Source organism: Peromyscus californicus, unplaced genomic scaffold (assembly GCF_007827085.1).
Source record: "Peromyscus californicus insignis strain IS unplaced genomic scaffold, ASM782708v3 Scaffold_9__1_contigs__length_137607984, whole genome shotgun sequence".
NCBI lineage: Eukaryota > Metazoa > Chordata > Mammalia > Rodentia > Cricetidae > Peromyscus > Peromyscus californicus.
In genome coordinates, this window is record NW_026294617.1 from 4,097,944 (window position 1) to 4,116,554 (window position 18,611).

Consider the following 18,611-nt stretch of genomic DNA (forward strand, 5'->3'; position numbering starts at 1 on the left):
TAGATGTTATATAATAATATTAGATATTCTGTATTAATATTAGTTATACTATAATAATATTAGACATCCTGTAATAATATTAGATATCCCATAATAATATATATCCTGTAATAATTAAGCCACTTGGATTGAAAAACTCCCCACAAAAACTATAAATTAAAAGAAATCCCAGTACTAGGCAAAACAAATCTTTTGAATGGTTAGGGTGGTCAAGTGACTCTAAAAATAGTATAGATTATCACTACACCCCTTGGTTTGCTATTTAGGGGTCAAAGGTGAGCCACTATTGTTGAAGACTCTCCATATTTAGGAGTTAGATCTCACCCAAAAGCCTTTTTCCAGTCCTCTGACCTCCAGAGTACCAGAAAGTACTATACAGGCTGCCAAGGAAGGGGAGCAATTAAGTAGTCTTACCAGCCGCGACATCTATGAACCACAGCAATGACCAGAATGGCAAGGTAGGCCTGAAAGTACAATACCGGCACTCACACGCCAATGGTAAGGAGAGCTGTCACTTGAACTTAAGGTCTACTCTACAGGAGGGAAATCATTGTCCATACCAAGAACCTAGCCAGTTTCCTGGGGCTAGTGACATCACATGTACTAGAAAATAATCTATTGCCACCACCACTTTGCTAGACCAGCTTAATTCCATGTTGCTACCATCCTTCATCAAAGAAGCCTCTCTTTACAGCAAATGGTGACCATGACCGAAAACTACAACTGGACATAATGCAGAGATCAATGCACTGGAGGAGCCCAGCCCCAATGGACACATCTACATCATAGCCCCTGCTTCTGTGACTCAGGAAACATCACATATGAGAGGGGAGAAAGATTATAGTAGCCAGAATGTCAGGGAGTTTGTGGGGAAACAGTCTTTCCTAGAAATAGTTTTACAAACAAGACCTGAACAGTGGCTATATCAATGGTCATATTAAAGTGGATTGGGAAAACTTTGCAGGTCCCATTCCTAGACAAAGAAATACCTGGCAACTAATAATGGCTGGGATAAAGAGAATTAGCCTCTTGAAGGAGTGAGTCCTTTTACTGGTTATACTATATAGAGTGGTCAGCACTGAAGGCATACATACATGAATGACAAAAGCTACTGGGGAGGTACACACACACACACACACAAACACACACACACAGACTTAACAATAGTAATCAAAGAAAAAGAGGCTCTGAACTGAGATCAACACAGTGGGGAATGGGGAGAATTGGAGGGAGGAAAGAAAGGGAAAAGGTGATATAACTCTATTTCAATTAAAAGTCTATGCTGGTTTTTTAAAAGATAGTTTTCTTAAATGAAAAATCAATTATTTGATATTCCTGGGTAAGCTCAGAAGCTGAGCTTGTTCTTTTGGCCATTTTGTGGCATCTATACAGGGATTTTACTCATTATCAATCTCTAGTATCACTTTGCTAAGGCAGAACTAGTGGAATGCCCACTATCTTGACTCATGTCCTAAAGCTTGATAGTCATTTTTTTTTTTTTTGAGACCATTTCTCTATGTAACAGCCCTGGCTATCCTGGAACTCACTTTGTAGAACAGGCTGGCCTTGTTGATGGTCATTTTAAAGGTAGTTTCTCAAATTTGGCATTTTCCCTTACAAATATGTATCATTGCTTTTCACACATTGTCACCAACATCTAATTTAAGTAACCTTCAAAAAATCTCAGGATACTAGAATTGACTACCTTCCGTCCTTTGAATGTCCCCTCCCTGGTGAGGGACTCTGCAAATGCCTTGCTCTGTCCTCTTCCCTTGTGCTGTGAACGTGCAATGCATAAACCATTCCAAGCTGGGTCTTTCCTCCTCTGCTTTTGTTTCTACCACACTTTACCCATATCATTACCTCTTTTCTTTGGTATGTGACAGTAAAATGATTTACAGATGCACCAACTATTGTCGACTAACAGGAATGCCTAGGTAGTTGGTAACAATTTGTGAGATAATTATTGAAGATTTAGAAACAGAACAAGAATATTCCTAAGTGTAGAAAGAGAGAGAAGCTTATTTAAAATATAAATATATGATGATTGTTATATGCTTACTAAAGGGGGAAGTAGCTAGGATTTATACTCATATTTATTCATGTTTTAGGCTCTGGAGGAATTAATTTGGATTTTATGATAACTAAAAAACTAAAATGCGATTTGTAAGATGACTTTAGTAGAGAGTAGGAAAAGCCTCCTCACCAGCCATTGCAGCATGTACCATCCTTCAGCAACGTCACACAGTGCACCTGACAGCTGAAGCCATGATGGATTACTCCTTTTGGCATCAATACTGAGTCTCATTCATTACTTTCTTAGGTCTTGTGCTTTATATCAAAAAGAAAAATGCCAAAAACAATTCAAACAGAGAAAAAAAGCCTTAGAGGACAAAATTGAAAACTTGCTTTCAAAGACTCAATTCACATAACATGTATGGGGATAGCCAGTTTATTTTAAAAGAGTGGTTAAAAGCAGAAAAGCACCAATTACAAATAGTTAACTTTTAAGTATGTAGAATATTTATGTTGATATAAAAGTACATTTGTGTTCTGTAGCAAAGGTCTAAAATGCAAATAGCTACTTGCTGGGAGATGGTAACCAACTGCTTTACAGATATTACCACACCAGTATTGTGTGAAAACCAGCTCTGACTGGAAGAACTTAAGACATGAACCTGGAAAATTGCAGCTACAATCAGTATCTTGAAAATACTTCAATGTTGGCTAATGTTTCATCAATGACTATTTGTGCTAAACAACAATATTTAAAACCAATGCAAGTTATGCTTTGCAATTTATATATCATCTCTTGTATTTAAGTATCACTTTTTTCACAGTTAGTAAATAATAATATGTATATATTCTGTTTCTTAATTAATATGAGTGTTATTTTTACACTGTTACACTCCTATGTGGAATTTTAGTCAATGACACACAGTGATCAAACGACTTACTGATACAATATTCTGACAACAGCCATTCATCAAAAATTACAATTTATACTCAATGTCCATATATTGAACACATTACCAGCATTTGCTTAATTAGCTTAGCTTTACTTTTTCATGTCTATAAGCTATAAATGATTAGTAAATACACAGAAAGACGATAGAGAGATGCTATTCTTTTGGCTCTTTCATACAGTTACAATTCAGAAAACACAGGTAAATAATCTTCAGTCTCTGGGTGTGCAAAGGGTCTAGACCCTGCAGGACTTGCTGTATCAGAGCGACTGTGTCTCCTTGCACTGCAATCTGAATGAGCATAACTACCACCTCATCAACGACTTCACTATCAAGCAGATGAGGCAAGGAGCATTCCTTGTGAATGCTGCCCTAGGTGGTCTGGTGGATGAGAAAGCCTTAGCTCGGGCCCTCAAAGAAGGAAGAACACTAGAAACAGCCCTCAATGTGCACCAGTCTGAGCCCTTTAGCTTTGCTCGGGGCCCATTGAAAGATGCACCAAATCGCATCTGCATGCCGCACACAGCCTGGTACAGTGAACAAGCATCACTAGAAATGAGGGAAACAGCTGCCACTGAGATCCACTGAGCTATCACAGGTCACATCCCAAAAAGCTTGCGAAACTCTGTCAACAAAGCATTCTTCATTACTTCAGCTCTTTGGTCAGTCATTGACCAGCAAGCAATTCATCCCAAGCTCAATGGTCACACATACAGGCATCCACTAGGCATCCTTGGTGTGGCTCCAGGAGGGCTTCCTGCTGCTATGGAAGGGATCATCCCTGGAGGTATCCTGGTGACTAACAACCTCCCAACAGTGGCACACCCTTCCCAAGCTTCCTCCCCAAATCAGCCCACAAAACACAGAGACAATCGACAGCACCCCAAGGAGCAATAGCAGAGAATGGTAGAAGGTAATCATTCAGATAAACTTTGGACCAAGAGACAGTAGCAAACAGGTGAACTAAGAAAAGGAATTTGGTGGTCTTTAAGACTGATCCTGGACATCACTGATGTTGCAGTGTTAAAGCTACAAGAGCTAGAATGCTAAAGATAGTGCCCGCTTCTGGAAGTGAGGAAAGACTAGGACATGATTTATTAACGACCAACTTCTGTTATTGTGTGTTAAGTTTTTCATCTGTGCATCAAATCACAAGGAATAAATAGAGCTTTCCTTTATCAATCTCTTGGACACAGCAGGTCCTGAGCAACTTGCTCTAGAATGTTGCATCAACAGCTCTGAATATTAATAAAAAAAATCAAGAGAAAATCCCTATCAAACTAGTTCCTTTGCTGGTAGGAAGATGGAATGGGGAGGACATTGTTTGCCTGTGTAGACATCTACATGCACAGGATTGAAGACATAAAAGCTCCTATACAGAAATGACTCTCAAATCTGAGCCAGCAAAGTTGATTGTGAGTTCAATAAAACCCTCTGATGATGCAAAAACAAAAAGAAACAAACAAAACAAAAAAGGAAAAGAACAAAAGGAAAAAAAGTATTAAGTTTCACAATCTGTTTGTACTCAAATATATTTTCTCAGTTTCAGATCCTCAGCTACTTTATTGAGTGGAAAGTCTTGGACGAGAAGGGTTCAAGAAGAATAATGTTGCATTTCCTTATGTCTCAGGAAACACTTTTTCTGGTAACTTGTCAGATTGTCTATGAACAAACCCACTTTTTTAAGACATTGATAAATTCTTTTCTTCAGATGATATTTTATATGAGAATACTTCAGATGTGCTATTAGATATGACTGATTTTAACAAATTCTATTAGTTTTGGGTCAGCTAGTTATATGTTCTATTCATAGTCTTTTGTGAATCAATGCTTTTTGTTTTTAAAGACAGTCTATTTTTAGCTTTTGTATAGGTACATTCCTGTTTGTGACAAAAGAAAAACTTTAAAGTTGTCCAAACAGGAAAAAAAAAAAGAAACTAGATCTTTAAGTTTTAATGTTAAGATATGCTTGATCACTTATATATCAAATTTGTTGAGAAAATGCTAACATTATTCCTTTTGGTCTTAGATTCCTAGTGAGTATGGATAGCATGAGTCTATTACTTTTTGTGATAATAATAAAACAAAATTCAATGATAAAATATTAAGATTGGCTAGGCATAATAGAACAAAATGTTTGCTCTATATTTCCAAGCTATGTATTATGGTTAACTCATCTACATTTATGAAGTATTTTTGTTGTTGATGATGATGATCAAAAAACTGGATGTTAAAATTAAGTCAAATAATATTAAATGTTTTCTTGCACAACTCCCCATTACTGCTATTGATTATTAAGAATGAACTCCAGAAGTATAATTTTTTCCCTTGGTCGATGTTTGCAATGTGAATGCAGGAACTCTCAGGATTTTGGCATGATAATTTACATTGGGTAAGGATATAAAGTTGTGAAAACTAACAGAACTATAACCTCTGCACTTTTTTTGCTTAGGATTATTTTCAGGCAATGAATTCTTCCCAATATTCCTTAAGGGTCTAATGAAATGCATGTTTATCATCAAATATATTTGAAAACACATGTAGGACACAAAGGAAGGGGTGTAAATCATTTTCTAATGATCTCTTGCTTCAGTATCCCATGGACTTCTGAACATATGGAAGTACTCAGGCTGTTTGTGGCCCCTTGTTTACTCACCCATCTCTTCCTAAAATGCTCTCAGAAGTTCTCGTTCTTATGTGTGGTAAAACTCTGAGTTATTGAGAATCAGCATGCATTCATGCTCTAAGATAAGGCCAAGCATTTTCTGTTTGAGATTTCACCAGCTATACTGTCTTATTGTATGTCTGATATAAATACAGTCTCAAGCTGCCCTTTCACAAATTTCCTTGATTCCTCTAATTAGCAGAGCGCAAGAAATATAGAAAAAATTATTCCATCATTTAATAATCCTCCAATTCTTTGCTTAAAAATAACAAACAAGTACAGACTAAGTACCCAGACTTTTAAGTGAATATCATTCATACCTTTAAATGTACAGATGAAAATGTATCTAAATATCCATTCAGATTTCTATACCATCATTTGTATATTCATATATATGCTTTTGTAGGATATATATAATCCCTAAGTGTTAAAAATAAAGCTAATATTTTAAATGCTGAGGAAGAACTTGGTGGCAACTTTTCTCTAGGTATATATGAATAATAATATACAATAAGAAGATGAAAAGTACTAAAACCGAATTCAGGTAACTGGAGCTGATTGTTAAGGAACACATGGTAAATATTATGAGCTTATAAGAATTTTATGTAGATTGTAATTCAAATTGGAAGAATTTTATGTAGATTGTAATTCAAATTTCACTGATTTTTAAAGGTTCAAAAATAAATTTTTGTAGTTCTTAAATATCAGAGGCAGATCCTGACCCCCAGGCTCTGAATTCTGAGCTTATTCTATGGCTACATGCTGAGGTTGGTTCATTTTACCACACTTCCTTTTTTAAGGAGAAAAACTGTCATATTTTCCTAAGATTTAAGGATGATTAAATTATTCTGGTAAGCATATATAAATATGGATTATTTTAATGGTACTGAAATATCAATATATCCTGTAAAGTCTATCCTGAAGAGGCAGGCTTTGACAGGTTAGATAAATAATTTGTAAATGTAAAAATTCATAGGATGCCGTTTGATATCAGGAACCATAAATTTATTTTCTCCACACTAGAAAACTTAGTTTTCTTCAAATAATAAAATTATGACTGAAAATACACAGTAGAAACATGCTTTATAAATACAATCCTTTACTAACAGAGCAAGCCCTTCTCTTACTGAAACTAGAATGTGTAATAACAGGACAGTAAGGTGGCTCGGTGGGCAGAGTTATCTGTTGCCAAGCCTGACAACCTGGGCTTCATACCCAGGACGGCCTGGCAGATTCTGAAACAATCAGCTGAAACTGCTGAAAGCTACTATTTACCCTCCACAAGTACACAATGACACATGTAGATTCCTGTATGTCACATACACATATGCACACAAATTAAATACTTAAAAGTTCAATAGGTAAACATATTAAAACAAAACTTTGGACAGAAAAGTTAGACAACTTATTTTATTTTATGATCATCTTAAGTAGCCATGTATTTAAAATAAAAGACAAACAATTTCAGATTGAGGGCAAAAACTAATTATTTTATTGAGGATTTTTTTTTCATAAATCCTCAGTTACAAGCTATATCTTGAATGATTTTTTCTCTGTTATCATCTATTCTACTTAGAAAAGCATTGATTATTCTCTTTTCTTTACCTCCCTAAAACAAACAAACACACAAGCAACAACATCATGAGAGAACATTTTCTCATTCCACCTGTAAGTTCACAGAGGCATTTTTACCTTAGTAATGACTTCATGGAGCTTGAAAGATGGATCGACTTCTTCAATTTTTGTTGCATGTTTAGGAAAAATGGCTTCAGAGAGAAAACTTGGACTCTGTGACAAATAAAGGAGAAAGTCTTCATTGATTTTGTTTTTCCAAGCACGTTCATTGGATTTTCTTTAAAGACGCATAAAGCCCTAAATTGCTTTAAGGTTTCTGAGCTTCACCTGACTGATCTAATTATCCATCCCAGAGTATTTGTAAATTAAAATGAGTAGAATTATATTCCTTTTGACATTTTATACATTCACAAATAGGGTTTTCTCCACAAAAAGATTCCTCTCATATTTACAGTATTTATAGTTTATATACAAACATAAAGGAGATGTTTTGACTACAAAATCGCTACTAAAATTCTTTTCTATTTTTTATGTTGTGTGTTTATGGCTGGGAAACTACAATGTTTTTGATAAACATGACTACCTAGAAAAGAATAGGAAAAGTGGACATGTTATAGTATTTTAAAAATAATGATGGCATCATCAAAACAATATGACACAGGTAGAAATCACACATGCCTTTATGGCCTGCCTAAAAAGTGACTACACATAGTAGCAAAATCTCAGTGTTCAAGTGAATGAAACAAATTAAAAATAGTCCAAATAATTCATTTTTATTTTCAGGCTAACCAAGGTTTAGAATTGAGGAAGACATAGAATATTGATATTGTTTCTATCTAAATCAGTGTTGTTGGAGCTATCGATATATTGCTAATATTCTTTTCAGTGTTTTTTTCTTACAGTGTAAAGAAAATCCTGATTTAGGAACCTGGAGGTTAATTGTGCTGGAAAACTTCATGTCAACTTGACATAAGTAAAAGTCATCCGAGAGGAGGGAATCTCAAATAAGAAAATGCTTGCATAAGGTCAGGCAGCAGCAACGCCTGTAGAGCTTTTTCTTAATAATGGTTGATAGAAGATGACCTCCCCTATTGTTGGTGGTGCCATCCCTGAGCTTGTGGTCCTGCATTTTATAAAAAAGCACACTAAGCAAGCTATGAAGGGCAATTCAGTAAACAATATTTCTCCATTGCCTCTGTATCAGTTCCTGCCTGCAGGTCCCTGCCCTCACTGCTATGATATATGGAACAATGAGCATAATAATTCCTTTCCTCCCTGGGTTGCTTTTGGCCATGGTGTTTCATCACAGCAATAGAAACCCTAACTAAGACAAGTTGGTATTAGGATAGTGGGGTATTGTTGTGACAGATATGACCATGTTTTTTTGGGGGGGTGATTGTGGAAGGACTTTGGAAATTTGAGCTAGAAAAGACATTGAATGTTGAGAATACAGTGAGCTGTTCTGTAGGATCTTGGAAGATAAAAATGTTGAGGACAATGCAGAAGATGAAGGCCTGGCTTGTGACATTTCAGAGAGAAGTTTAAAGACTTTTCAGGTGTGGGGGCCCCAATTACTCAGGGTCAGAAAATCTGAGCTTGCTTTACCTAGTAGGTGATTTTGCCAGGGACATGTTTACCACGTGTTTGAAGGGTCTACACTTGGCTGTATGGTATGCATTGATCTTGCAAGTGGGAGGTCTTTTGCCTCTCCTCCTGGCATATTATAAAAAGCCCTTTTGAATAAAGCTTGGAGCTGTTGGGTATTGACCCCAGCTCTCCCGAAGCTATCCTGTGTCTCTGTCTTTCTCTTCATCATCAAGTCTCTATTTCTACCTAATATTTCCTAATTCCTCTCTCCTCCATGCAAGAATCCTTTTGCAAGGTAGGAGCAGGTTGGAGCTGGACTCACACAGGCTCACACAATTGGGGCCATTTCTTATTTTCAATTAAGATTATGTGGTTCTGGTTAGCTTGAGCTGAAGAATCAGCTGTGATTAACAGGATACCAGAACTAGTGAAAAGAAACCTCTGCTTTTACTTGATGCCAGTCAGCTGAAGCTGAGAAATTAGTTTTGATTAGGAAAAGACCAACATCACTAAGGTAAAATCTGGAAGGTGTTTCCTGAAAGCACAGAGAAGCTGTGTTTCAGAGGTGGCCAAGGTTGTACTTTACACTGGCAGCTGAACTTGGTTGTGTAAGAGTAACCTAGGTGGTTCTGGTTTTGGAGACATGAATGAAGGAAGGGGTCATGAAGAGCAGCTGGGGCTTGACACTGTGAGAGGTCAGAGGAGGATATTGGTGAAGGTACACCCTCATTTGAAGACCCAGCATTGAAGGGGTCATGAAGAGAAGTTGAGACTTGGCACCATGAAGAGCATCCATGAGAGGCAGTGCAGGCCATTTGCAGCAGAAGAACCCAGGATTTAAAAGATGTCTCTACTATGGATGATCACCAAGGACAGCAGCAGCAACGGAATGGCACCTGCCTGAGCTTAGAAGACCAAATGTGTTCGTCAGAGGACAGAGCTGGAGAAGTGACCCAAACCCTTGGGAGGAGCAAAGAAGGTTGTGAGTTGATCCCAGAAATTGGACATTGCCTCATTTACGCTTGGTTTTGCCTTGATCTGATTGTGCCTGTGCCCTCATTCTTCCATCTTGAAATAAGAAAGTATTTAACCTAATGTTGATTTTTATGAGAGCACACATTTGAGAGTATTAAACTTTTAAAAGAAAATTTGAATTTTTAAAGAGATTGGATATTTTTAAGAGACTGAACTTTGAATGTGTTTAAATTAGTAAAGACTATGGGGCTGTTAAAGTTATTTATGTTTTTAATGTAAGATTTTTTTTTTTGGTATTTTGAGACAAGGTTTTTCTGTGTATCCCTGGCTGTCCAGAACTTGCTCTGTAAATCAGGCTGACCTCAAACCTGCCTCTACATGAGATCTTAAGGATGAAAGAGAAAGGAAAGGTGTGACTTAACGGTGATGTGTTTATGTGTCAAATTGACAAGAGGTGAATTGTGTTGTATAGTTTTATGTCAACTTGACAAAAGTTAAAGTCATCTGAGAAGAGAAAACTCCAATTAAAAATTGACTTCATAAGATCGGGCTTCAGGTAAGCCTGTGGGCATTTCCTTAGTGATTGACGGGGAAGGGAGGGCCCAGCACTGGTCCTGGGTTCTATAAGAAAGCAGGCTGAGCAAACCATGTGGAGCAAGTCAGTAAGTAGCACTCTTCCATTGCCTCTGCATCAGCTCCTTTATCTAGGTTCCTGCCCTGCTTGAGTTTCTTCCCTCACTGCTTTGTTATAAGGAACCATGAGTGAAATAAATCCTTTCCTTCCCAAGTTGCTTTTGGTCATGGATTTCCATCCCAGCAACAGTAACTCTAAGAAAGACATTCATTTTATAGAAAAATTGGGACAAAATCTATGTAAGTATGTAGGTAGATAAATGGTAGATGGATCGATGGACCAATCTCTCTCTCTCTCTCTCTCTCTCTCTCTCTCTCTCTCTCTCTCTCTGAGAGAGAGAGAGAGAGAGAGAGAGAGAGAGAGAGAGAGATGGATAGATAGATAGATAGATAGATAGATAGATAGATAGATAGATAGATAATAGATAAAGACTTAATAGAGAGATAGATTGAAAATCACCCTAAAAGGAGATTTGAAATGCAGATCAACAATGATTGCAGAAAAGTAATGTTTCAAAGTGCCTTTTATTATAGTATTTACTGGTGATCGACAATAAGAGAACAGAAAATATTTTAATATATCTAAGGTTAGGATGGTTGTTGGACTGTTTTGAAGGTACACAGATGAAGACTGGCTGGAGCTGTGTATTCTGGAAAAGAACATGAATTAATTAAATGTTATTAGAACCTATTTATACTGTCTGTTCATCACAGTATATTTCACAGTTCCCTTTTCATTTTTTTCTGCCAACTGAAAACAATTTTGTTAAACCTTTGCCCAATCCTTACCAAGTTTTGTAAGACTTTGCACGAATTATATATGACCCAACATATTGTAGCTATTTTCTCTGAAGCAGTCTATCTGGAAGAAGGAGGGAAAGTGATGAGATTCAGGAACCACACATAAGGTGCAATGCTGCGACCTGCCTGGCTTTGGAACTGACCAGACTAGGGCAACAGACAATGAAGAAACGGCAGACATAACCAGAGAAGCTGGGATCAGGAGCGATACATACTGGGCTGAAGAGCCACCGACAGTAGCTGGAAACTCGGCATGTTTATTACATCTAGAATAGAGATAAATCTAAACCTAAATTAGTGAAAGTACAATGATTCATTTGTTGTATTAATTCTTTTTTCTTCCTTTTTCGATTTTCTTGTTCCTTCTCCATCTTACTGGTCCCCTTTCTTCCCCCAAATAGTCCCCTATGTGCTTTCATGTCTCTCTCAAAAATGAATGTACTTTGTCTCTATTTCTCCCATTTTCTCTTTATACCCTTCCTTGCTCCGTCTTTCTTTTACATTGCTTCCTTCCCACTCTAATCCCTGTCCCCCCCCACACACACATATAACATGTATATCTCTATGTGTAACAAGAATGTAATATTTACCTTTTTGAGTAAACCTGACATATTTTACTTAGTGTGATCTCCAGTTCCATGAATTTTCCTGCAAATTATTTCATTTTATTCTTTATGGCCAAATACAACTGTATTTTGTGTGTGTGTGTGTGTGTGTGTGTGTGTGTATATATATATATATATATATATATATATATATATATATATATATCCATTTCTTTATCCACTCATCTGTTGCTAAGCATGTAAACTAGTTCCATGTATTGGCCATTATGAATAGCAAAGGAATGAATACAGATGTGAAAACATTTCTATGGTACTCTCAGTTAAAGCCTATTAGGTATATTTACAGGAGTGGTAGAGCTGGCTCATGAGGTGGTTCTCAATAAACCATTCTTGTTTGTATAAACTCAAATTCATGTACATTTTAAAATTTCATTATGTCATAGGGGACATGCATGCATGCATGTCACAGCAGACATGTAGAGGTCAGGTGACTGGAGAGAATTCGTTCTATCTCACTATGTGGGGCCCAGACATTAAACTCAGACTTCAAGTTTAATAGCAGAAAGCTTTATCTGCTGAGTCATCACACTAGCCCTCCTCATTTATATAATTGTTTTCCCTTCCTTCCTTCCTTGCTTCCTTCCGGAAGCAATCTATCCTTCCTTTTTATTTGAGACACACTCTGTGGAGCCCTAGCTATCCTGGAACTCAGTGTGTAGACAAGGCTGGCCTTAAACTCCTAGAGATCCACCTGCCTCTGCCTCTAGAAGACCAAGACTGAAGGTGTGCACCACCACACCTAATTTATATTATTTTTAAATGATTATTTAACATACAGTGTTTGTCGGGTTTTATCCTTTAAGTGTAGTACAAAATTTTTATTACTAAAATATTTAACTAATAGAATTGGAGAACATGAAAGATCAAGTATTATTTTTTCCAAATATTAAGACTATTTTCCTATGCATGTGAATGTAACAGTTACATTAAAAATAACAATCATGCTAAATAAACAAGTATTTACAGAATCTAACATAAAATAGGGAGAAGATTTAAAAAGAAGCACTTGGTAAGATTTCAACTTTGTTTACAATCATTGTAGGTGATGTTTGTTTATTTAATAATGTTTCGTCACTATAGGTGAAGGGAACTGAATTAGTCATTTAGAATATATTGTTATTTGGAATAACTCTTGCATAGATTAATCCTTGGGAAGGGAACTTGGAGATTCTATCAGAAAAGTTTCAAACATGGAATAGTGATCATAGGAATCCTTCTAAGATCTGCAGAGAACTTCAGTTTCCTCCAGTATTCTCTGAGCATTTAACATGTAATGGTATTTTGTCAGCTCTCTTGACTGAATCTATTCATCATGTGCATGTTATTCTATGCCTGTGACTGGTTTCCTTCTCACTTTTAAACAAAAACATGTGTTACTTTGATAATCTGGCCTCAATGTTTGTATTTCGTAGACTTCCTGAGGAGTTTGTTGGTTCAAATTGATAGTGCCTAAGGCTAATTATATTCAGTAGTGCCTAAGGCTAATTATATTCAGTTCTGTCATTTGTTTGCATTTTGTCATTTTTGGCTGTCTACAAGATCTTTCTGAAATATCAAATTATGTATGTTTGTGTATGCATGTATGTGTTTGTTTGTGTGTGTATGTTTGTGTATGCATGTATGTGTTTGTGTGTGTGTATGTGTCTATATGTGTCTGTATGAGAGTATGAGTGTGTATGTGTTTGTGTTTGTATGTTTGTGTATGTATGTGTATATGTGTGCATATTTGTGTTTGTGTGTGTATGTGCGTGTTTATATGTGTATATGTGTGTATATTTGTTAAGGCCCAGTCTATCATCATGTATGTTTTTCTCACCTTTTATTTTGAATGACAATATTTGAATATTGCAAAAAATATTAACATTTATCTAGCCCTCTCCTTACTCTAATTTACCTCATCATCTGTTTGATAGCACTATACCAGCCTGTATCTAATATGGAAATTTAGACATTTCTCTACAAATTCCTATCCACTGCCATAGCTCAGCTACCTTTGATTTTCATTCTGTGGTTGTATATGTCAAAGCCTGAATGAGCTTGTACAACATTACACATCCAAGCCCTGTCATTGTTCTTTAGTCTCTAACCCATTCTTTTGTTCAGAAAAACTCATTCACAGCTTTTTGTATTGTCTGTTTCTTCTACAGCTACATGTTCATCATCTTGGACTATTCTTTCTACATTTTTTTCTGGTCTATCATGGAATTCTTTTTCTCTAATTCCAAACAATTTATTACCCTTTTTCTGCAAGGTTTGCCTTAGCCTGTGAGGTTTCTAGACCTGGGACCAGTTTCTCATTAAAGTGGCTAAAACTTGCCAGTGATCTTTATGCAAATCATTGAATATCTCAGTTTAAGTGTGATTATCCACATCTTTAAATGCAAACATGACCAAAATTCAGATCATCTAACGAACAAAAAGTATACAAATATATCCTGAAAGGAGGGAATAGGTATTCAAATACAGGATGTGTTTGACCATTATCTGTAATTAAAACCTCACTTTTCTTTGTAACCAAAGGCTATAATTCTAAATCTTAAATTACCAGAAACATGCCTTTGCATAATGAATTATATGTATAATTTTGCTTTTAAAAATGTTACTCTTAAAATTTGAAAACAGTTCCATAGTTAGCATGATATTTGCAGGGTATTTGAATGGAACAAGTCATATTTCCTGATGTGCTTAGAAGGGGGAATATACTGATGTGTTTGTGGGGAGTGAAAGGGGGATATAGTAAGACATAAGACATAAAGAACACTTTGTAGTCAGCAGATAGAGAAGAATAAGTGAGTGACATGCTATAATGGTGTAGTGAACATCTATGATTCCAGCCTTCCTATGGTGAGATAGGAAACAGAGACAGGAGAAACCCCAGTTGTTCACGGGCAGCTAGTCTGTGGTGCTCAGGAAAAAGCAGCAAAGCCCAGCATCCAAGGTTATTTTCTGACATCCAGACTCACCAAAGCAGCACATGTTCCCATATTCATATACAAACACAAGGAGATTTATTTAAGAAAAATAAAACTAACCGATCATAGGCTTAGAAGAAAATAAATCAAAGTTAAAGTTTCCCAAGAAGCAGAATTTCAAGAAACATAATTTCAAGTAGAATCAATTGAGACAATGTGTCAAAAGGGTTCAGGAAACACAGGATAGAAGACAGTGTTAATGTTTACATGGAGGAAGAAAGGATTTGAAGATGCTGTCTTAGGGTCTATCTAACTTTGAGCATACAAAATTTGAAATCATCTTTACACTAAAACATTTTGCATGATTTTTTGAAGTGATTATTTGTGTTGTTTTGAACACAGGTTCAGTGAAATGGGCTCGACAGTAGCCTTTCATACATGCCCCTCAGTTAGCTGGTGCTTAGAAGGCACAGCCTTGAATGGAAAGAGCTACAGTTACGGTGTCGCCACATCCCAGCCCTACTGCTCGAGGGTTCTATTCTCACATCCATCATCACCAAGTTCATTTTCCATGTGTGTCTATGAAGTAAGAGCTTTCTCTACCCGTTCTTACAGATGAGAGTCAATGAGTTTCTGCTACCAGTCTGACATTATGCTTTAAATAATTGACAGAACTGTATATAAACTGTGGTGTATCTGGGTCCACAGCCTACACTTTCATGCCAACCCAATACTGCTTCCCACTGAAAAGTTTCTCAAAAACCAAGGTTCTGTGCACTGAACAAGGATGACTGCTCCAGATTTCTCTCAGCCTTAGTTTATTTCCATAAGTAATGTGAGCACTACAAACAATTTCAAGGCTATAATCAAAGGCTCCTTCCTTAGAAGAATAAAATTGCATCCCAAAGTCCTACACATACTTCCTTCATTGCAATATTCTCTATGCAATCAAGAAGATATACATCAATACATAAATTTAATATATGGAATTATAACACGCATAGCCTCTGAATGGCACTGACATTCATTATGTTCTGGACAGAGGGAAGAGGTAATTACAGCCATAATTTTTGAAACATAATGTTCTCATTGCTCCTGAATATAAAAAAAAAAGATGCAAGATAATGCTGAGTTTAAATAAAAGAGTAACCATCCAAGGGTCAAATGCAGAACAATATTGGCACATTATTTCCTGAATGCACTCATTTTTTTTACATTTTAATTATATTTCCAGATTCTAGGAAATTCTATACATAGTACTGGCATAATTGAAAATACTCATCCTACCTTTATAGACCCAGTCCTATTGATTTAGTATTCTAATTTTAGTTCTAGGAAAGACATTAAAATTTTTAATTCAATTTAAATACATGAAATAAAGAATAGGCTATTCAAATGACTACATGTTCTCACAGAATCACAAAACACAGTCCTAGAAATGTGCTGTGTGTCACATGGGTCTGTGCATACTTAGTAAACATTTCAGTATTTTTGAGATCAGGAGAAATATTTATTTATGTGTGTGTGTACATATATTAAAAATGTATATATACGTACATACACACACATATATATAAATATATATATATATATATATATATATATATATATATATTTACTAGAAGACTAGAGTGAAGTGAGGATGCTGTTATCTAGTGACTCTGAAGCTGCAGAGTCCTGATACCTACCATGACTCTGCTGCCAGAAAGTGATGATGTCTGTATTTCTGATTGGTTAGGATTTCCTGGGGAAATTTTACTGGAACTCTGATTAAAGGTTAATCCTAGGAAGTTTATGATGAGCAGATAGAAGTGAAAGAAACCTAAGGAGATTTTTATTTTTGAGAATTTATAATTATATTCCAAAGGTGCATTCAGCTCCAGAGCTCTGAAAACTGACATAACATTAAGCTATCAACAGCACACAGCATAAGTAACATTATATTCCAAAGAAGAGTCACATGCCTGTCCGTTCTTCCATAAAAAGAATAACTTTTATGTAGTCTTAAAATTTGAATAATTCGAATTAAATCTGGTGAGTTTTGTATCACGTACTGTGTTGACAAAATACTTACATAGAAAAATCCACTTTATACTTTAGACCCCTTCAAGTTCATCTCTTATGTATGACTGCTTTCCTTCATCCCTTAATAATGGACATGTTACTTTTTTTATTGCAGTGCTATGGTAGATTAAATCTAGGGATTGTCACATGCTGTGCAAGCACACTACCAAAACATTATGTCCCTAGCCCTCTTATTTGAGGGCCTCCCCACTACCTCCTCAGTCCTCTTATCTGCAGGACCTCCCCACTTCCTCCTCAGTCCTCTTATCTACAGGACCTCCCCACTTCCTCCTCAGTCCTCTTATCTGCAGGACCTCCCCACTTCCTCCTCAGTCCTCTTATCTGCAGGACCTCCCCACTTCCTCTTCAGTCCTCTTATCTGCAGGACCTCCCCACTACCTCCTCAGTCCTCTTATCTGCAGGACCTCCCCACTTCCTCCTCAGTCCTCTTATCTACAGGGCCTCCCCACTTCCTCCTCAGTCCTCTTATCTACAGGGCCTCCCCACTACCTCCTCAGTTCTCTTATCTACAGGGCCTCCCCACTTCCTCCTCAGTCCTCTTATCTACAGGACCTCCCCACTTCCTCCTCAGTCCTCTTATCTACAGGACCTCCCCACTACCTCCTCAGTCCTCTTATCTACAGGGCCTCCCCACTACCTCCTCAGTCCTCTTATCTACAGGACCTCCCCACTTCCTCCTCAGTTCTCTTATCTGCAGGACCCCCCTACTACCTCTCCAGCTCTCTCTTTACTTTTATTTTGATACAGGATCTGGATAAACTGCCTAAGCTGACCCAAAATTCCTCCTTTAGCCCATATTGGTCTTGAACTTATGATCCTCTTTCTGTTTCAGACTCCTGGATAGCTGGATTTACAAACCTTCATTTCTAGCCCCAAACTTGATGTTTATCTTAACCATTATACACACCATACATCAGTAACAAGTATCCTATGTCTATTTTGTTCTTACATCACATTTTCTCACACAAGATCCCATCCTGTAGCCCTGACCAGCCTTAAACTTTTATCAATCCTTCCTCACTCCCCAGTGCTAGGATTACAAACACGTGCCACTCTACAAGTATCAATTGATGGAGAAGTCTGATCCATAACAAAATGAGAGAAAAAAACAAAACACTAACTCGGACTGTGTTTTCCTAAATCTAAGTGCATTGTAACAAAAAAACTGTTCTTTTACCTGAAGGGTTTTACCTGCCTTTTGATACTATAATATTTTTTAGCATACATTGAGAATAGATTACAGTTTTGTTCTTTGTCTGTTTTGTCAGAACGCCCTTACTCAATACTTTTGAATCTATTACTGTATGTCAGTACCAGTGATTTGTTTTTTAATTCATTTTATTGGGCCCAAAATTAAAGTTGGAAAAGTTCTGATTCAGTCCTCCAGGACCATTTATGTGAGTTCTAGAGATGAAATCACTGATTTTGATTTTTTATTAAAAATCTCCATGATTCCTTACACTTACATCAGAGCTAAAGTTTCATCTTTGGTCAGTTAAACCACATATACGGCCTCATACAAACCTGAGTCCATACTGAGTCAGTCCATCCTGACTCTACTGAATGAGTAGTACAGCCTTAGAAAGTTTTTAGGCAATTTCATGACTTCAAAACAATGAAAATAAGCAAACAGCTTTACAGAGTCTTTCCTACTGAAGCAATAGCTGCATGGCCAAATCTCAAGGTAATATAGATTTTCTGATTAGTAAGAGGCTCAATAGAATTTCTAATATAGATACTAAGTACTATTTAGAAGGTCAATTCACCCTAACACTTAAATATAACT

At 36.6% G+C, this 18,611-nt stretch overlaps 1 protein-coding gene and 1 pseudogene across 5 annotated transcripts in view; one reads left to right on the forward strand and one right to left on the reverse strand.

Moving 5' to 3' along the window:
- The window catches only part of Naaladl2 (N-acetylated alpha-linked acidic dipeptidase like 2), a 1,340,311-nt gene that overhangs the window by 181,679 nt on the left and 1,140,021 nt on the right, over positions 1-18,611 (reverse strand). For all 5 annotated transcript variants that reach the window (XM_052732134.1, XM_052732135.1, XM_052732131.1 and 2 more), the window contains one exon: positions 7,324-7,419. In XM_052732134.1, coding sequence (XP_052588094.1) covers positions 7,324-7,419 — 96 coding nt within the window. The remainder of the gene's footprint in view (positions 1-7,323; positions 7,420-18,611) is intronic.
- LOC128105139 (C-terminal-binding protein 2-like) lies at positions 3,120-3,863 on the forward strand (annotated as a pseudogene).